The sequence below is a fragment of the Motacilla alba genome, chromosome 14, assembly GCF_015832195.1.
Source record: "Motacilla alba alba isolate MOTALB_02 chromosome 14, Motacilla_alba_V1.0_pri, whole genome shotgun sequence".
Classification (NCBI taxonomy): domain Eukaryota; kingdom Metazoa; phylum Chordata; class Aves; order Passeriformes; family Motacillidae; genus Motacilla; species Motacilla alba.
In genome coordinates, this window is record NC_052029.1 from 2,794,347 (window position 1) to 2,814,904 (window position 20,558).

Below are 20,558 nucleotides of genomic sequence, written 5' to 3' on the forward strand. Positions count from 1 at the left end.
CGCCGACACCGGGCCGGGCCCCGCCGCACCGAGCGGAAGCGCTCCCCGCGCCGTGACGTCACTTCCGCGGGCGGCGGCGGGGATGGAGGCGGAAGTGACGGCGGCGGCGGCGGCGCGGGGTGAGTGCGGAGCGGGGCGGGCGGGGGCCGGGCCGGGCCGGGGGGTGCCCGGGGCCGCTCCCGGCGCACGATGGGCTCCTGACGCCTCCGTGGGGGCGCACCGAGAACACGGCCGCGTCCCCGCGCTGTCACCGGGCGTTCGGGGAGCGGAGCCGGCTCCCGGAGCGTCCCCGCTGCCCGCGCGCTGCCGCCGGCCCCGGGAGCTTGGGGCTGGCCGCGGCAGCGCTGGGGTCGGTGCAGCGGGGCCGGGCCGGTGAGGGCCCGCGGCTGTCAGCGCTCGCAGCCCGGCGCTGCGGCCTTCCCTGCCGGCTCGGAGGGGTTTGCTGTCCGCCCTGAGCAGCTCCACAAGTGCCCCCGAACCGTAGCGAGGAGCCTGGGAAAGAATTCCATCCTTTCTTCCGAAGGCCAAGTTGCTCCCTGTGATCCGAGCTCCTTCATCCCGAGGGTGGCGGCTGTGAGGGCGCCTGGGCCTGCGGGGCTGTGCTTGAGCCAGGGCGAGCCCTCGCCCCTGCAGAGCCCAGCCCAGCCGCGCTCTCCTCCTGGACAGGGGTGAAGCCCTGCTCCTCCTTCCCTCGGGAGCCCACAAGCCTGGTTTGCAGGCGTGAATTACAGGGCTTCTTGCCGAAAGAAAAACACTGCAGTATGTTCAACTCCAACCTCATTTCCAGCCTTTTCTCCTTATTCTGTAAGGCAGAAACATCTTGTGTAACGGCTGGGAGAGAGAGGGGCAGCCTGTCCTGCAGAGAGGGGCTGGAGCCAGCTCTTCCCTGTACCAGGGCAGGATTGTGCTGCCTGTGGAGGTCAGGGGCTCCCCAGGGTGGATGTGTGATGAGGGAGCTTTGCTCTGTGTGTGTGTATGTGACAGAAAGAAAAATTCCATTTCTCGGGGGAGAAAAGTGGTTTCTCTTGAAGGTAGCTGTGAAGGACAACAGCATCTGGAGGGAGGCCGTCATAGAATTAGGGAATGGTTTTGGTTAGAAGGGACCATAAAGATTATCTTGCCCCTTGGGCTGGGACACCTTCTACTAGACCAGGTTGCTCCAAGTCCCATCTGACCTGGCCTTTGAACACTCCCTTCATGCTGCCATAAATCCCTCCAGGCTGTGCAGGAGGCAGTGTGGAGTTCTGACCTGCGGAGTGAGTGCCCCACCTAAAAAAGGTGCCTTTTTTGTCTTTTGAATAAACCCACATGAAATAACCACAGCCTTTTCCAGGGGGTTTTCATGCACAGAGATCTCTCCAGGGTCCCTAGTGTGCTCAGTCTCTGGCAGAGAGGGATGTCACTGTGCTTCTGAGGCACGAGGGCAGCTCTGGCTGAGGTGGGGGTGTCTCAGTGACAGGTGGGGGTGCCTCAGTGTGAAGGTGTCTCAGTGTGAAGTGGAGGTGTCTCAGTGAGAGGTGGGGGTGTTTTGGGATGTGGGGGTGATTTGGGAGGTTCAAGCACCCCGCTGACAGCTGCCCTTGGAGTTGGCACAAGGGATCTGCAACAGTTGGTGAGAGGAGTGGCTTGGTGCAGTGGGGCTTGTAAACCCAGGGATGCTAAATGGCTGGTGTTTCTTCAGCACAGTTGTTATTACTGGCCTGACCTGTAATCAGTTTTAATGATGTTCTTCGTCTTAGAATTTTGATCTTCCCATTGGTCTTGTGGAAATAATACTGGGTTTTGTTTTGCTTTTCCCTGAACAGTTTGAGTTTCTGTATTTGAAATCCTGTCTGTATGAAAACTGCCCTGGATAAGAGTTTTCTCCTACAGATGTCAGATGTCAAGGTGGTTGTGCTCTGGAGGAGTTTCTAATTCCCTGGCTGTGAGTGCTCTGTGGCATGTGCTGTGTCTGCTCTGGAGGGTTAAAAGTCATTTCAGAAGACCTTGAGGACAGCTCCAGCAGGAGAATCCCAGAATGGTTTGATTTGGAAGGGACCTTAAGGCTCATCTCATTCCACCCCTGCCATGGGCAGGGACACCCTCCACTGTCCCAGGCTGCTCCGAGTCCTGTCCAGCCCTGTACCCTTCCAGGGATGGGGCAGCCATGGATTCTCTGGGAAACCTGTGCCGTGGCCACAGCAGTCTCGTTGGTGGGGTTTGGATCACAGGCTGTGTAAGAAAGGCCTTAGGGACATGCCAGGAGCAGAGGTGCCCTGTCAGACAGGGATGGTCTCCTCAGGTCAGTGTCCCCAGCCAGCCCTTGGCTGTGACCTGGTGTCAGGAAGGAGCTGTGAGCTGCAGATGACCCAGCAAAATGATAAGCTTGAGTGCAGCATGCAGCCTGAGTGTCTTTGGGAGAGCAAAGCTCGTTTTGGGAAATCTTACATGTTATTTCTTCTTGTCCTGATGTAAGTGGGACTGCAGAAAAAGGAACAAATGACCCGAGACTGAATGTCACAGCAGGTGCCTTCCCAGTGAGTTTGCTGCAGTGTCACGGTGTGCATGGGATCAAAACCCAACAGTCTGCTCATGGAAAATAGCTGTGATGGGAATGTTACATCTTATTCAGAGCAAAACCTGGCTGTTTTGTCTTTACTGATTGCAGCTTGGGGCTTCAACAGTTTCTGGCTGACAGGAAGGAAACCTCTGAGGTGCTTGAACTAACCAGCCAAACACAACCAAACCAGCCAAATGCTGTGTTTGTGTTCCTAAAATGTCCAGTCCAAACCTGATTTCATCATTCTGTGGAAGACAAAAACATGTTGAACATCAAATCTAAGTTACAGTATATTGCTAGAAATTTTCTGGGAAGAGCTGATGCCTGGTGACGTTCCAGATGCTGTGGTTTGGTGTTTTGCAAGTGGAAAATGAGTTAAACCTTTCCAGTGCACGGATCCTTCAATGGTTCCTGTCACCAGTCTTCATCCACCTGACTGTCTGTGCTTCTCTGTGCTTGTCAGGCAGTTCTGTCTGACTGCTGCTGATGGTTTGTCCCTTGGGTTTAGCTGTGCAAGAGTCGCTGCTTTGAGGCAGATCAGAGCTGTAAATGTGCTCTGTGGCTTCAGGAAGCAGGACGGTGGAGGTGAGTACAGCTGTGTTTGTCCTGTCCCTGCTGTTACTGTGGCACAGGAAGGGGCGTCCTCAGCTTGGGCTGGGAGAAGCAACCTTTAAAGCTTGGGAACCCTGGAGTCTGAGATGCAGATCCTGGCTATGCTGCCACACTCCCTGGCCTGTGTGGGTTCAGTTTGGGTTTGTCACACGTGTTTTCTAATTATTCCTCATTCTACAAAGTCTTTCTCTAGTGTTTTCTCCTGTCCCCAGATCTACTGCAGGTAGTGTGTGTCACACTGCAGCAGCACAGAATCCTGTCACCGCCTGCTCCCCTGAAAGGTCCCTGGATGCACTGAACTTCCCAGCTGAGTTATTTTGAGTCCTCTTCCAGCAGGAGACAAGATGTCAGCTGCTAGAGGACAGTAAAACCATCTCAGATGCACACTATCATTTTCTGCTCGTCTTCAATTAAACTGATTAGCAGCCCTCTTTGTTGTTGAGCTCAGGCCATTCCCCATGCTGCCAGCATGTACTTTGGCAGCAGCAGGCACTGGGATTTCCTGCATTGTTTGAGTCTTGGCCACTGACCTTCGTGCTCCTCGTTCTGGCACCGCCTCTGCTCTGGCAGGGGTGCAAAGGGCATTATTCAAACCCTGAAAGAAAAGAGAGAGAATTGCTTTGAAGGCATTGAGGGCTCTTTGTGCTCGGTGGCTCCGTGGGGTCATCCCTGCAGAAAAGAGGGGAATTACAGGGGTTGTCAGGATAATTACTGCTTTTTAAGTGTTCTCATCCCAGTCTAGCAGTGCTGAGATTTATAGTGAGTCATAAGAATACACCATCAGTGCTGTGTTAGGTGGTGTCCCTTTTGGACAGAGAGGGGAGAAACCTGGGTTTGGTTCCTTTTGGGAAGTCTCCTGGGTGCTGCTATGCCCTGGATCTTTCCCAGCTCTGTACTGGGAGGCTGTGGAAGTTCTGCTGGACAGGCTGGTGGGATTGTGCTGGAGCCCTGGTGCAGCCCATGCTGTGGGTGCTGGTTCTGAGAAGATCCCCTACTCCATGCTGCTGGAGATGGGCACTGCAGGGACACACGAGCCACCTGCCCCAGCACAGGGGAGGCCACGTAACTCACTCCTGCCACTGTCCCCATGGCTGTGGCCGTGGCTGCTCCGTGCCAGTAAATCATTTGCTCATCCTGTGCCTGGAGTCTTGTACCTTGAACCTGCTCAAGGCCTGGTGCACTAAAAGAGCAATGCTCAGCTCGGGGCAGAGGCTGAAAGCACCACTTGATCTGTTGTTCCCCTTTCCATCTGGAGCCTTCCTACCCATCAGGTGCCTGCTGTTGGTCTGGGAACAGCCAGGCTCGTGTAGGTGTCCCTGCTGCGGCTGGTGGGCTGATGAGAAGGGCAGATGAAGTCCTTGGAGTAAGATCTTTGGAATAAGATGCAGCTTCTGCATTATTGATTTGTTTGCATGGTATTGTGCAGGTTGAATTAAATTATCTGGAGTGAGATCCTGTACTTGATGTAGGACAAATGCCAGAGTGCTCAGGTGGGAGTAAGTGCTTCTAAGTCCAGCAGGCTCTGAGGTTAAAGGGGGACAGTGCCAGGCTTCCTTGCCGTGGATCTGTCCCCCTGTGATTTGTACCCAGAAGAGAAGAGGCCTCTGCAGTGGGACAGGGGCAGCCTGGGGAGCCACAGCTGCTTGAAGGAGCTGAGCCTCCCCAGGGTGACTCATCTTGTGTTTCACAGAACCTGTAAATGAGCTTGGGCAGAAATGTGAGAAACAGTGAGCCCTGCTGCTGTTGAAATCCCATGCTCTGCACTGTGTTGGTGCTGACTTTAAGCTCTTTTCTGCTGGGGAAGTAAATGGCTGCAGTGGACAACCAGACACGTGACTGCTGGGGCACAGTCATGGAAAATTGGCTTGGTTGTCGTGGTTATTTACTCTGATATAACTTCTCATAACACTGTCAAGCAGCTTTTTCCAAGTCTACTGGAATGTGTTATTCTTTATTTCTTCCCTTGTGGTTTTTTTTTTTTAAGAAGCACTATCAGAGAATCTGTATGAAACATGGATTTTTACTGTTGCTGTGGGTAATGACTTACAGGCTCCTCTCACTGACTAGGGCTCTTTCCCCCACTTTTTATTGCAATTTAGCACAGAACCCCTCTGTGTATTGTAGTTGTAGCCCAAGGTTATGATTTATAGCAGGAGAAGCTAAAATAGCAGTTGTTAACTCTTCCAGTCTGATGAAATCAAATTTGCCTGGTTTTAGTCTCAGCTCCTGCCTTATTTGTTCTCTGGGGAGGGAGGTCATCACTCTTTTGCCTTCTGCAGGGCTGGGTTGCTGAACTTACCCAGTGGTTCCTCATGTAAGCAGGTGTTGAAGAGCTTTGGTTTTCCCCTCTACAGAATACTCTGGTGTTTGTTTCTTTCTCTCCTGGGGAAGCTCAAGTGCACATTACAGTGGAGAGCAGCCTTATGTTGGGATAAAAAGGTCACAAGTGTTTCCTTTCACCTCTCCTGCCGGGAGCCAGGCTAACATACGCAGGAGGTGACAACAAGTCTTTGCAACAAAAGGAGCTTTTGGGGTGTTTTTCTTGAGGGAGACCTGCCGACCAGTCAGTCCTTTCTGCGTGGGGTCTGTAGCTTTCTTTGACCAGCTCTAGCAGAGCTGATTTCCTCCTCTGGAGAAGAATTGGTCCTGTTCCTGCATTCCATGAGCTCTCTGTGTGGGAGACCTCTAGCACCAGCAGTGTGTGTTGTATCCAGCTCTGTGACAGTACACTGCTCTGCTCACCTCCCATTAAGTGTTTCCAGTGTGAATATCAGGTAGTAACAGAATACTTTAATTGGTGTTTTAAAAATATATTTCAAAATGTATTTTAACATCTATTTCCATTGCTGCAGGTGAAGGGGGAGAAGGGTGCGTGAATACTTATGAATGAGCTGTGATGGATAACAAGGACTCAGAAGCTGAGATCCACCCTCTGAAGACTGAGGATGTAAAAGCTCAGGAGAACCATGAAAACTATGTGGAGAGGAGGATTATCAAGTCCTCGGGGCTGTCCCGGCTGTCCCGGTGGCGCACTGCTGCCTTCTTCATCTCCCTGTTCCTCTGCCTGATCATCGTGTTTGCTTTCTCCTTTATCATTCCCTGCCCAGAGAGGCCAGTTTCAGAAAGAACATGGTTCCAGTACTACAACAATGCAGGTGAGCTTGCTGCAGCAGATTAAATACTTGCCTAGAGTCCTTTTCCTTTCTGTGCCATGGATTTGGGTTGTGAGCCTCTACCTAAGCACAACGTGGAGCCAGACCTGCAGGGATGCAGCCCTTGGGAGCCAGAGCTGTGAATACCTGACCTGGATAAGCAATGGCCCATCATAATTGGAGTGGCCTTCCAGGAGGTGTTTACAGGATCTAGTGGAGAAATTAGATGCTGCTCTGAAGTGGTAACGAGGTAGCAGGCTGGCCTCAATCACAAAAAAAAAAAAAAAAGAAAAAAGAAAAAAAGAGAAAGGGTATCTGGGAATAAACTTCCGTTGAAGCTTGCTCTTTAAAATGTTCCTTTGGAGTTCGAGCTGAGGTTGGAGGCAATTAGGCATTTTTTCCTCTGTCACTTTGATTTTCTCCCTTTCCCCCATGGCCAACAGGAAGGGAAGAAGAATAATTCCATCTTGTTTTTTTAATAAATTGCTCTGTAGTTATTGTAGCTATTTTTATTCTGGTTGCTTTAGTTGGCTCTTCAGCCTGGGTCCTGCTCCCCAGTGGCTCTGCAGTCGTTTCTGGGAGAGCTTTTCTTTAATCTTGTGTGCAGTAGGTTGTGCTGGATGTGCTGTGAAGGCAGAGATAGTGCTCACAGCAGGGCCTGAGCTCTGTGTGGTGCTGCAGACACCCCAGGTGCTGCTACTCTGAGCTCAGGAAAGCTGCTTTTAGCTGATAGAAGGATGGAGTATCTGGGTTTTCTGGGGCTTGGGTGGGGCTTCTTTATACTTTGAGAATAGCAGCCCCACTCCAAGATCACAGTTGTTCTTTGTTCAGCATAGTTCAAATTCTGGCTGCTTGCCTCTTAAAAAAGACCTCCTCTGGGGAATAGCAAATTGAAAAAAATAGTTTGGCACTAACTTCCTGTCCTTGGGACTTGTGTACGTGATTTTTTTTAATATAAAAGGCAATTTGTCCTGATGTTACACTGTCCAGAATGGAGGCAGTGAGTAGGTCTCTAGGAATTTGTGTTTTGCTCCAACTTTCTCTGCTGTGGGCTAAGGAAATCCTCACCAGAGGCTGGCTTGTGTTCTCTTGCAGTGCCCTACCCATTCCTTGCTATAGAAGATGTGAATGAAGACAAAGTACAAGATGTGCTCTTTGCATTCAAATCCAGCAATGGCAGCAGCAGATTCAACATGTCCTGTCTGGATGAAGGTACCTGATCCAAAAACGCCTTCTAGTGAGGGCTGTCCTTTCTCTGCCAGTTCCAGTTCGAGACTGGGAGAGAAAGCTGGGTGGGGAGAGGAGCTGGGTGAGTCCCAGCTCCTGGGTGGGGCAGGGCAGCAAATGTGGGTGCAGGGGCAGCTCCCTCTGATCCCTCTTGTCCCCAGGGCTGCCGTCTCCCTGTGCCTTCCTTGCTGCGGTGTCTGGCACGAATGGCAGCGTGCTCTGGGAGAGCCCCGCTGCAGAGGACGTGCAGTGGCTGCAGTGTGACATCCAGCAGCTGGGCACGGCAGCGGCCCCGGGCTGCCTCGTGCTGGAGAAGCCTCTGTCCCTCACAGCAGTCAGCCTGCGCGCAGGTGAGTGCCAGCAGAGCCCTGCTGCCACGCAGGGGATGGGCCACTTGCTTTCCTCACCTGGTGGCCTCCAGCGTGACATGCCTGGCTGGTACATGAACAATGGGCGCTGGGTATTTATTGTCTTGGAGGCCTTGCCAGAGCAGCTCCCTGGGCGTTGAGGAGCACGTGCTCTCCGCCTCGCTGTTCCAGAGGTTTGGTGGGGGTTTGTGCCAGCCACTGTTTCCTAAGATCAGTGTTGCAACAGCTTTTGAAACAGGAGGAGCAGTCACTAGCTGTGTTACTTTGTGCTCCCCAGGGTTAGACACAAACCTGCACCTGCAGCATTTCCCTGTTATTTGTGTGTTCGTGCCAGGAGTGCCTGCTGTGGCAGGAGGAGTGGGAGTTCTAGGCATTTACGATTTTAAAGTTGTCAAGGAGAGCACTTAGGAGAAGTGCTTGCCAGTCTGTTTCAGTAGTCTACAATTCTGCCTAGTTCCTCTGGAAAGGTTTCTTCCTTTCTAAACTTAGAGGTGGAGAAATTCATCATCATCATCTTGCCTAACGTAGGTGGGAGTAAGGAGTGCCTGTACTACTTTAGGAGCAGTGATCATCTGCTGCACCTTGAACCCTCCTTGCTTTTGAAGCCTAAAATACATTTCCATTTTGGAGGTCACTGTTTCAAAGGTCTAACAATATATGTTCTCCCTAGGATCCTATCCTTTGTATCTGGTATTAAACCCCTCGCACCCTGTTTTCCAAAAATTAGAAAAAAGAAATAGCAAGAGGTACAGCTCTAAGGAATCTGAGGAAAAATCATATGTAGCTTTTAATTTCTAGTGTATAGATGGAAGTGTAGGTACACACAGAGCTACAAAGTTTCTGTACCAACATAGACCTCTTATCACCGTTTCCCTCATGTGTAGGCTTTAGCACAGGTTATTTTTAGGCTATTAATGAGGTAGGTATTTTCAGGTCAAAGTGTAGAAAGTTGGCTGTGGAGCCAAAGGCTTGTAACTAAAGACAGCCATAAAGGCAAGTGTGGAGAGAAGGAGCCAGGCTAAGCTACAGGTCACAGCAATACAGGGAAGAAAACATTCCATAGATAACTTCAAAGCAAGAGAGGAAAAAATGCGTCAGCTAGAAAAGTGAGTAACCCAGGAGTTTATGTATTTAATGCCTTTTTTCTATTAAGTAGGTTAAAAATGGTTTCTGAGCTTAGCTGACTGGGGGTTAGGAGGGCAGAGCAGAATAAAATGTATTTAAATAGGCTAAATGTATTCAAAGAGGCAAAGTCTAACTTACATCACAGTGTGCTAAAAACAGTAGCCAGCACAATCTTTAGCTGTTAATGATTCATCATCGTGGAGGATTTGGTGAGGTTCCAGGGCTCTCAGGCTGTCTAGCCCCTGCCTGTAGGAAGATTGAAGGAGAGATAGGCAGATTATCATCTGAATGTGTCTGATGTGGTTTTGATCTTTAAATGCTGATAAAGTCAGTGGGTTTTTTATCAGTTGAAGTTGTGTTAAGTCCTGCTTTCTTCATTGCCACAAGGAGTGACCAGAGTGGGCAGGAAGGGAAGTGTAGGAGTGCATGCTCCTGTTTGTGTGGGACATCTAACATTCCTGCATGTTTATCTTGCCAGCAAACTGGGACACATGGGAGCTTAAGATTAACTGTTCCAGGTCAAAGCAAAAGTCTTTGTAGCTGTGCATTATTCCATCTCTGCCATAGCCTGAGGCAGAGTCTCAAGAAAGAGGACAGGAGTCAGAGTTTTGTTATATCTTCTCTCTTCATCTGATCCTCCAGCAGCCTGAACAGTGAGCCCTGTGGGTGGCTGTGGTCTCCTGAGGGATTGGGCAGAAAGGGCACCATGGTGATCTGATGATGGAACTGCTTCTGTCTGAGAAATCACTGAATAAATAAACCAGAACTCCAACCTGGAGAACATCTGACAGGGAGAAAAGTCTCTGTGACCTCTGTGCTTGAAGTGAGAGCTGAGCTCAGTCTTCTGAGTTCTGATTTTATTATTCCTTCCAGACCAAAAAAAATCCAGCCCTTTCACCCAGGTTAGATTAGCAGTCTAGGCACTTGCCTGATTTCCATCTTGGCTCCTCTTGCCGTGACCCCGGGTTCTCAGGAAGCGCCGTGGCACTGCAGATGTCAGACATGACAGCCCCATCTCCTGCTGATGGAGCAGGAGAGGGCTGCTTTCTGTGCTCTCTGGGCTGCCTTAGAGCATGGAAAACTTCTCAAGTGCTTGGTGCTGAATCCTGCTCAGTGTCACCTGTTTCTCTTAACTCAGACTGTTCTTTTAAGAGAATAAGATATTTTCTCCCAAACTCTGTCAGCTGTCTAACCACTAAAGATTAGAGCCTGGAAAATTAGAGCCTAGAAATTCACTGACAAGTGAATTTCATTGGCCTGGTCTTACTCTTGTACCTTTGGACAGTCCTGGAGCTAGAATGTGGTAATTTAAAACTTCTCTTCTTCCTCTGCCTGCTTATTTTCTTCGAGGGTAAAATTCTTTGCCTTGCCATGATTTCCTAAGGAAACCAGGAAATCTGCTCTCTTCACTTCACATCTGTTGTCATAGTAACAAATCCAAGTGGTTTTTCTCAGTGTTGCAGTAAAAGCTTTGGAGCAATTCTACTAGAAATACAGCCTGCCTTAAATTATTGCAGACAGCATCAAGTAGTAATTCCTTGCCTTTCAGTCCAGCTGCCTTCCTGACAAAGAACAGATGATTACTTTGCATTCCTGAAATGATAATTGCTGTGTGTGATGCTGGGTAAAGGGGAGGGTAAACATTTGCCCTGGGAGCACCTAATCAGACACTGAAGTGTTCATTAGAAAGAAAACCCCCCAGCAGTGTCCTCCCTGCCAGATTGCACTGCAAATTCCACTGGTCAGTGACTGGAAAGTGTCCACAGCCGTGGACAGTGATAGATAGAGCCACTCCACTGGTCTGAAGCTGCTGAAGAGAAACCCACACCAGCCACCCCCTGCTTTTTTAAAAAGCAAAGCTTTGTTACCTCAGTTTACAAACAAGTTTGGGGTGTGTGTGTTCTTCAGACGAGGGAGAGGTGGGATGTGGCCTGAGTTGTGGCTAGTCTTGTCAGTGGGGAAACAGCTGCAGGAACATCTGCAGGAGGCAAGTTGCAGCAAACAGGGTTCTGCCAGGAGTTGCAGCAGCACTGGTCAGGATTCAGCTGCTTTATGATCTCAAAATGTCTGTGCAGATTTAAGTGCACAGCAGCAGGGATTTAGATCACAACAAAGGTTTCTCCGTGCCATGAACATGCTGGGAAGCTTGTTAACCAAAGGCACAAGGGAAGCAAGCTCTTCTTTGTGCCAGGGTGTTTGGGTGCATTCCTGCAGTCAGCTAGGATTGCTTTCCAATGTAAGATGAAACTGTGGATACTGGGATTCATTGGGAATGCAGAAAAGCAAGGAAGTACCCCATGATCAGCATAAATGTGGCCGGTTTGTGGTGCTGATGGGATGGAACAGGAGCATTAATAATCTTTCAACCTAAGATGCCTTTTAATGACTGTTTCCCACTGTGTTCCAGGGGAAGTTCTGTGGAGGCAATCCCGTGACTTTGGAGCTAATTATACTTTGCTGACTCCTTTATCAGTGATTCCAGATGTGGATAATGATGGAGTTCAGGACCTGATAATCTTTATTACTAAAGAAGGCCAGGTATGTCATCCTGAAGCTCTGATAAACTCAGTGGCTGCCACAGAGGATGGCAGGAATGCTGTTTATTTCCACCTTGTGGTCTCAGAGGAAGTGTCCAGAGGCCTCTGGTTTCTGTGGGTTTGGGGTGGGTTCTTTCCCACCCTCTAGAGATGTACTCCCAAATCAGCACAAGTGTTTTATGGTTTAAAAAAATGAAATAAATCAAAGAGCCGGGCAGCAATCCCTCCCCCTTTTCAGTGTGCTCTCCTCACTGCATGTTCCTGTGCTGTCTGGGGAGTGAGCTGGGGCAAGATGAGCTTGCAGTTTTCTGCTTCTGTGCTTAGAGAAGTGGAAGTGAACAAGCCTTGACAGCTTTGGCTCCTAGATCAAAGCACAGCTGACAGTCAGTGCTTTTGTACCAGCACTGCCCTTTTCTGATCCCTTCCCTCTCTGTGCCTGTGGTCTGCTTTGCACTGCTCTTCCCGGTGTCACTGTGCTGGTTAATTCTGATCTGATTTCATTTAGTGAAACAGCTGCTGGTGGTATTATCTCCCTCCAAATACTGCTTCTCCCATTTCTGAGAGGAGGAAAGTCATGTAGCTAGATCAGATTTTCTGCTAAAACATCTCCATCCATGGTGGAGTGGCACAGCATTGTCTGCATGCCCAGTCTGTCCTTTTCAAAGCACACAGCTCCCTCTGGGTCTGATGGGAGCAGTGGGAGCCCCATGTCCTCATACCAGAGCCACGGAGTCACTAAGGTTGGAAAAGACCTCTGAGATCATCGAGTCCAACCTGTGACCGATCCCCGCCTTGTCACCAGCCCAGAGCACTGAGTGCCCCCTCCAGGCTTTCCTTGGACACCTCCCACAATGGTGACTCCACCACCTCACTGGGCTGCCTCTTCCAAGGTTTAACAACCCTTTCTGGGAAGAAATTCCTCCTGGTGTTCAACCTGAACCTCCCCTGGCACAGCTTGAGGCCATTTCACCTTGTGCTGTCCTTTTTCCCTGGGAGCAGAGCCTGACTCCCAGCTGGCTGCCCCCTCCTGGCAGGGAGTTATGGAGAGTGACAAGGTCCCCACTGAGTCTCCTTTTCTCCAGGCTGACTGCCCCACAGCTCCCTCAGTTCCACCTCCCAGGACATGTGCTCCAGACCCTTCCCCAGCTCTGTTCCCTTCCCTGGACCTGCTCCAGCCCCTCAGTGTCCTTCTGGAATTGAGTGGCCCAGAACTGGACCCAGCAGTCGAGGTGTGACCTCACCAATGCCCAGTACAAGGGCAGAAGCCCTTCCTTGGCCCTGCTGGCCACCCTATGGCTGGTACAAGCCAGGTGCCATTGGCCTTCTTGGCCGATGTCCTCCATAAGAAAATAGGGTTTTGCTGTCCAAGGCATTGTTGTTGCCAGAGTCATCAGAAATTCTATCTTTTCCACCTCCTACAGTTCTCTCTGTTTTCTTTCCTCCTTGCTTTTGCTATCCTAGTTATCTCAAGACTTTTTTTAATCTTAGACGGCCAAGAAAAGTTTGAATGTAGCCTCTGTTCTGCAAGACTGCCTTTTGATCTGTTTTCCATTTTAGCTCTCTTGCTATCTTGGTATGAAATCCCTTCCTCCCTCTGGATTTGGCAAGCACTTTCCCAACTTAAGGAAAAGTATGTTCTCTTTTGAGAATCACGCAAATGTAGGAGCTGGAGTGGAGCTCTGCAGCTTGGAAAGGGCTGGTCAGAAGGGAGATTCAGCACTCAAGTAGAGGAGCTTTGTTGCTATCAAGGGCTGCAGTTGAAAGGACAGAGCTGTGAGCAGTCTGTGGAAGGGTCTGTGTGCAGGGAGATAGATGTCAGCATTTCCAGAGAGTCCCATTGACCCCTACCTGCTGCAAGCTTCAGCACAAACACATCCTGGAAAATGTGACGGTTTTTGGGATCCATATCCTGTGGCAGCACAGAGGGGTTGGCAGTGCAGCAAGGAAAATGTTGTGTTTCTCACTCCCTGTGTAAATATCCCTGGCTGTCACTGTCCCAGGGCAGCCACTGGACCAGTAAAGGTGCAGCTGATCTACCAGAGCTGGTGTGTGTCTCCTCCCAGTGCAGGAGGCTGGGAATAGCTGGTGGATGTGTTGTTCTCTCTCTCCAGTTGTGTTCTTGTTCTCCCTTTTTCACCTGCCAGACTCTCCAGATCTGCTTTGGAAGTAGCAGATTTCCTTCGCTTTCCCATTCCCTCCCTCTCAAGGCAGAGGGAAGGGTTCCTGCCTGACTCAGCATCGCTGATGAATGCTGTTTCTCCTGGTCAGATGTTTCATTTGTCCCTGAAGTGCATTGCACTCCCCAGACTCTGACTGTTGCTCAGACATTAAATCTGATCCTGACTTTAACCTTTATTCTCCTGGGTGAAATGTTTTTAGTGGATTTTGTTACCCTGCACAAAGAATAGGAAAAAACCTATCAGCTCTTTTATCTTCTTGGACTCACATGAGCCTAAGGAGGAGTAGATTAGGGCACTTAAAACATTTAGCAGAGCTGCCATGTGAATCCAAGTTTCCCATGTCCATATGCTGCATTGTTGCTGACATTAGGTCATCTCCATCCTAGGCTTGCATGGATCTTTGCTGTCCTTACGGAGCTGAGGCTGCTGTTCCACAGTCCCAGTCTGTAAGGAGGATGGGTGACAGGGGTAGCAAATTCTCAGAGCAGGAGGCTGTGCTGGAAGTGGTTTTCAAACTTCCAGAAGAATTCAGAGCAGAGGTATCACTGAACTCACGCCCACTCCTCCAAAACCAGGGAGAGACTTCCCATCCAAGCATTCAGTTGCTGTTTGGTACCAGCTTTAACCTTGTTGGTTGTTGTCTGTAATCCCTTCTCTGTGTAGGTGAAGGTCTTCATCTATTCAGGAAAAACTGGCCAGCAGGTCGGCTCCACGGGCAGCCTGGCCGTGGATGGCATCGCTCGCTACGTCAGGCTGCAGCTGCACTCCTCCTCCTACTTCCTTTTCTACACAGGTACAGCTCTGCTCGGCAATTCGGTCTCAAAGAGTGATTGTAGCTGAGATCAGGGTTAGTAAACATCGTCTGACAGTGTGTTTTGCATTCTTACAAGCTGTGGGGAGCTTTCACCTAGTCAGAGAGCTGTTTGAGGCCAAGAGAAGGGGGGGCTTCTGCTTAAACTGCAGTTTGTTATGCGCTGTAGTGATTTTATTTAACAAATGTCAAGCATGAAAGGATTAGGCAGTCATTTATAGCAAATGATTACTGTGGAGCACTTGGATTATGAACAGATAAAATGTTAAAAGCATTCAATAGCAGGCTTGAGTCTCAAAATACCACTACAACTCTATGATGCAAGCCCTAAAAATATAGTTGATCTGACAGATCTGGAAAATCATAGAGTTCAGAGCAAGGGCAGGATAACTTATCTCTCTCATTCTTGCCTTTTTCTTTTTCTTTTTTTTTTTTTTTTTTTTTTTTTTTTTTCCACAGAGAACTCTATCTATGCATATTCCCTGGGAGATCTGTGCAGTACAGTAGTTGGGGTGGACGTTAAGCTTCTCAACTTCCAGCCGGATTCTCACTGGGAGAAGAACATTGACCGTGCCACACACCTCTTATCCCTTCTCAGGTGTGAGGTTATGTCTTGGAGGCTGGTGGAGTTGGGGGGGCTGGTGTTCCTGACAGGATGGCCTGGTGGGACTTTGTTCTCTCCTGGCTGGGTGGTTTTTGGACTAGGAGCACATCCAAAGTTCAGGACAAGGGTTGGTGTTAATGGCTTCATCAGGGAGTCACAGAAAAGCAGAGAAAGCACGTTGAGGTTTCCTATTTGGATTTACTGTGCAGGGAAAAAAACTCCAAACCTCACAGTAAAACCATCCATGGCCTAAAAAGCTTAATCATTTTTCTGTCCTTGTTCAGATTTGAAGACATTCACTACCTGGCAAAAGTTCCTGGGCACTCACGGGACAACATCTTGGTTGTGGACTCAGAGATGGCTACGCTGATCAACTCAAAAGATCTCCACGCTGTGTGGACCCTCAATGTGTCCCGTGTTCTGAGGTAGTGTTCTCACTGTGGGCTAGACGTGGCATTTCCAGGTTGCCAGCAGCAGCAATGTCCTGGCAGATGCAATTCTTTTTTAGCCTGGGTCATATCTTGATCTTGCTTATTGTGTTGTGTCCCCTCAAATGCTGGGAGCTGCTTCAGGATGAAGGAGCTCAGAGCTTTGCTTCCTCGTTTTGTGCCTGCTGTGGTGTGCCTGGGCTCAGAGTTGGGGTGGTACCAGGCTAACCCAATGTTAGGCAGTCAAGTCTCTTACCGGGGCAGTTGTGGGAGGATAGAGGCAGCTGGGAAAGCAAAGTGTGCCCAGCCATCAGGGTGGGTTCAGATCTGTCCCTGCTCTTTCTCTCCCTCAGTGAGCCGCTGCTCGGTTACTACAAACCTGATGCCCATGGTATTGTCCTGGAGAGTGAAATTGGACCCAACAGGAAGAAGGTTTGAAATTTCTTCCTTTTAACTTCCCATTTCTCTGTATGTCACAGCTCAAGCAAGAATTGAGCTAAGGACAGTTGGTGGGATGTGTTCCCTCTGGCTGATTTTAGGAAGCTTTAAGCTGTGAAAGGATCTCTTTCAACAGGTTATTGAAGCCAGCTCAGGCACTTTAATTCTCTTCTCAGCAAGAGGCTTCAATGACAGAACTTTGAACCCCTTGAAGCAGCTGCAAAACTTGTGATTTTACTCTAACGTGGCCAACCCCAGGTCTCACATCTCTGTGATGCTCTGCTTCAAATATTTCCTCATCTTCCCATGTGTCACATACTTGTTCCCATAGACAGTGTGAGGAGAGACTGCTGACCTGACTTCTCTGTCATGGCTTGTGTGCTGCCTTTGTCGTGAGTTCCTTTTCTTTCTTCCCTGCCAGGTTATGATTGTTGAGAGTGAATCTGGAGCAGTCCAGTGGGAGCTGAAGCTGAACTCGGGAGCAGGGAGCCCTGGCCCAGCCACCCTTCCCACCGCGGATCACCGCTCCGCCTTCCTCATGTGGGGAGACTACCAGGAGCCGGGCAATGAGACAGTGAGTGCTGCTGCTGAGGGCTGCTCTTTCCAGGCTTTGGGCCAGAACTGGGTGGAGTTACCCCCTTCTCACAGTGTTGATATTCCCATCTGTCTGTGCCCCTGACACCGCAGCCTCTTGCGCTGGCTGTGGGGTCTGTGTCTGCAGCCGTGTCCCTGCAGGTGGTGGTGGCACTGGCAGTACTTGTCATCCTCAGCCTGGTTATGTAGAGAAAATTAAATTGGTGGCTCTGTGAGCAAAGTCACTGCCCTGCCTTGGTGTGGCACTGTAGGTGAGGTGGGAGGCTTCTGGCCTGGTACCTCTGGAGTTGCTGCTGTTTCCCTGGGAGCCTCCCATGGCAGCATGGCATGCAGTGATCTCTGTGGCCACGTGAATATCCTCTCAGTGCCCCAGGCAGCCCCAGGCATCCTCAGTGCACAGCTCAGCTGCTTGCAGAGCCCTCAGGGCAGTGACAGGCAGCACTGGTGACAGTTTGTGTCTCAGAGGCTGCTGAAGCACCAGCTGAACTTCCTCTGCCTTCCTTGCTTGCTCTGCCAGCCCTGAGGCAACAATCTGTCTCCTGCCTGCAGCAGACAGGCCAGCTATTTGCAGGAAGCTTGGGGTGGGAAGGAGAGCAGTAAGCAAAATCCCAGCGCTTGTCCTAATGGCATCGGTCGGGCTGAGTGGGCTGACACGGATGAGTGTCTGGCTGGGTGTATCCTGTGCAGAGTAATAGCTGAGCCTGCCACTGCTGCTGTCTCTGGGATAACGTGTGAGTCTGTGTCCTGATAGTGCCGTGTTGGTTGCAGAGACCCAGAGTTCCTCTCCAGAAGCTGTACCTTTTCCACCCTTCCTACACCAACGTCCTGTTGGAGCTCCGCAACAGCACCGACCAAATCGTCGCGTTCACTGGTGAGTCCTTTCCCTGCAGCCCTGCAGCCAGGAGCTGCAGGAGGGCGCTGCTCCCTCCTGGCCCGGTGTGGGGTGCCGGGTGTGGCGCCAGTCCGGGCACACCAGGCTCAGGCTGGGTTTCCGTGTGCTCCGTGTTGCAGCGGCGCTGTTCGAGCGGAGCCGTCACGCCTGCTATGTGCTGCTGCGGGGCCCCCAGCTCGGCGAGGGGCCGGGCCCCGTGTCCCTGATGAAGAGGAAGATGAAGGAGGATGTGGCAGTGAGCAGGGTGGTCTGGCTGCGCCGCACAGCCGGGGACGAGGAGCAGCACATCCGGGACCGCCTCTACAGGATGCGATTCCAGAGCCGAGATTGAGCCGAACGGGGAACGGGGAGAGGCTGCCCCTGCTCTGCAGCCGTGCTCTCAACAAGCCCAGAGCCTGGAGTCCCATGGGAAGCTGCCTTTCTTGATCCACAGACCAAAGTGTGGCTGGCAGGGAAGCCCCCCCCAGTGTCTAGGGACCCCCAGGCTGTGGGGGCAGCTGCCAGAGCATCTGTCCTCACAGCTGATGGGACTTCAGTGCTTGGCCACCACTGAAGTGTCATCAGCTCAGGGAAGAGGGCTTTCCCCTCCATCCCTCTGTGCCCGCAGAACTGTGCTGACTCAGGAGTGTGTCTGGAGGAAAACATGTGCTTGCTGAAGTGCCAGAATTGATGATTTCTGGGATGGCTGAGAAGTGGAGTTGGATGTCTGGGAAGTGGAGTTTGCTGTGTGGTGTTAGATTTCCTTTCTGAGTCAGCTCTCCGGGCTGGGGAGAGGTGCTTGGCTGCAAGTTGATTTGCAATCAAGCTCTCCTGGATTTGGGCTGTGCTTTGCTAGTGGGGGTGTGGTGACCCCAGCCATGGCTGTGGTGTGTCTGGTGTCACTTGGCCAGCGAAGCACAGGTTAAAGTGTCATTCTACTTAGCAAATGGCCTGTTCTCCCAAGAACAGCCCCGTGTGTCCTACTCTGCAGTCACCAGCCTGCCTGTGTCTGTGTCCTTTGCTGCTTCCTTCCCAGCCAGGCTGTGCAGTGTTGGTGGCACCAAGGGAGCTGGTCTCCCACCTGATGGATGCATCAATGTTCCTCCCTTCCCTCAGCCTGCTTATAGGTGGTGAGAGATCCGCCCTGAGCCCAGGCTGGCTGGTCCCCGGGGGTACCACCACCACCTCTCCAGTTTTAAGGAACCAGAGGATCTGGCTTGAGTAGAATTGCACTTTAACCTTTTCTGGAGCTGGGATTGCTGCTCTGGGAAGCCCTGTGCCCAAGTGGCAGTGCCAGCACCCTGCTCATTCAGCCTTGCAGCTGCTGAGGAGCCTTCTCCAAGCACCGTTCCTGCTGCCAGGAGGTGGGCAGGGGCTCTGTGCTGCCTCCCTGCCCTTGGAATTGAAGTGATGCTGGGTGAAGATCCCCGAGCACTCTTCTCTCTGCCCAGCCTGCTGTCCTGAGGGGATGGGGCAGGTTGCTGTGTGAAGATGACATGTTTCTCCTGGAGATCCATGTAGCACCGTGAGGTGTTTACTGCCCTGTTCTGATGGGTGCCAGTGCAGGCTGTAGAAACCAGGTGCAGAGCCTTGAAAACAGTTTGAACCAGCTACTCAGTCCTGAAAATAAAAATATGCCTAAAAATAACCTCTCTCAGGCTCTGCAGAGCTGGAGGGGCTTTGGCCAGTGCCTCCCTCCCTTGCTGAGTCTGACACTGGGGGATGTGTAGAAACACTCTAGGATCAGGCATCAGCTCTTCCTTTCAGCCAGTGCTGGGCCCGAATGTGCCACTGGGCAGCTGCTGTCACCAGCTCACAGCACAGCCCCAGCCCTGCCAGGCTGACAGCACAGGGAGCTGGGCTGCCTGCACACCTCCTGCTTCCAGCTGATGAGTGGCTGCCTGAAGGGTGCCCTGTCTCCCCATATGCTGGGCAGTCAAGGGAGCCAGTCCTGGGGTGTCTGGCTGTGAAGGAACCCGGGGATGCTCTCTGCAGAGTGCTCCACAGCCTTCAAAGCACCCTGGGCTCAAAATGATGAGGTTGCTCCTCTGCCTCTCTTCTGAGGGAGTCTATGAGTGCAGGGAGGTTCCCCAGCTGTGTCCCTCAGCTTGGGTTTCCTCTTTGCTCAGCACCTTGGGCCTGACAGCCCCCCAGGTCTCTGTGCCAGTGTTGCAGCTGTAAAAGGGCTGGATTGAGCCTTCAGCCAGCTGGGGCGGGGCACAGGGCAGGGGACCCCCAGGCTTGCACTGTAGCCCAGCCTTAGTGCTGAGTGTGGATTGTTTCCTGCTGAGCTTCCCCTGGCCAGGAGCAAGGGGAATGCCTGGGCTGTGTTCTGTTGCACTCTTCTTCCTCGGATGCCTCAGACCCGACTTCCCATAGGCACACTGAATGTTCCTTGAGGAGAGCTGGATTTTCAGCTTTGAGGAGCTTTGCTGGCTTTAAGTTGTCCAGTAATGTTTCTGGACAGTTTGGAAATGCAGATTTCGCCGTGGCAGCTCAATGAAACGCATCAGTGCCAAACCAGCACCTTCTTAACAAAACCAGTCTGTTTCCAGCTTGTTTCCTGTGTAATTGTTTGGTTTTTTTTGCAGTATTTGATGAATGACTTTGTGCCTTGATTCAATAACTCGGCTGGGTGGCAATGGCTATGTCACTGTGTTATGTGTTAGTGTGGGTTTTAACACTGAGACTGTTTGGTTTGGTTCTTTTAACTTATTGCAAATTGTGCCGTACAGGACTTGCTCTAACCGGAATGGTTTCAATAAATCCTCTTTCGCATTGTTTGTAAATGGTGCCCTGCTTTGGTGTTGGAGGTTACACAAGACTTTGGGATTTTTTGTCAGCTGTTTGAGTGACCTCCCCAAGGCAGAACCCCCCTGCTTGGAGGGATCCAGGAGTCCTGGTGATGCTTTGATGGCTGAGGTGTGCCTGCTGCCCTGTCCTGCTGTGGGCAGGTGATGGACCAGGAAAAGGGAGAAGGCAGCGTGTGGAGAGAGGCTGAGTTAGATAACGAGGCTGGGCCAGCCCGTCCCTGCCCCCCACCTGGGGCTCTGTGACCTGGTTTTACACCCC

At 51.1% G+C, this 20,558-nt stretch overlaps 1 protein-coding gene across 4 annotated transcripts; it reads left to right on the forward strand.

The window, feature by feature from the left end:
* Positions 1-55: 55 nt before the first annotated feature.
* On the forward strand, positions 56-20,275 carry FAM234A (family with sequence similarity 234 member A). 4 transcript variants are annotated; one of them, XM_038151084.1, is made up of 12 exons: positions 56-119; positions 6,004-6,306; positions 7,399-7,515; positions 7,692-7,880; positions 11,431-11,561; positions 14,404-14,533; positions 15,011-15,149; positions 15,440-15,580; positions 15,937-16,015; positions 16,443-16,595; positions 17,384-17,486; positions 17,627-20,275. In XM_038151084.1, exons 2-12 carry the CDS (start codon positions 6,048-6,050, stop codon positions 17,836-17,838), a joined length of 1,653 nt encoding a protein of 550 aa, XP_038007012.1. In that variant the 5' UTR covers positions 56-119; positions 6,004-6,047; the 3' UTR covers positions 17,839-20,275. The 4 variants fall into 4 exon arrangements, with proteins under 4 accessions (XP_038007012.1, XP_038007011.1, XP_038007015.1 ...); XM_038151083.1 differs by lacking the exon at positions 56-119 and adding an exon at positions 790-3,124; XM_038151087.1 differs by lacking the exon at positions 56-119 and adding an exon at positions 4,436-4,457.
* Positions 20,276-20,558: the final 283 nt, after the last annotated feature.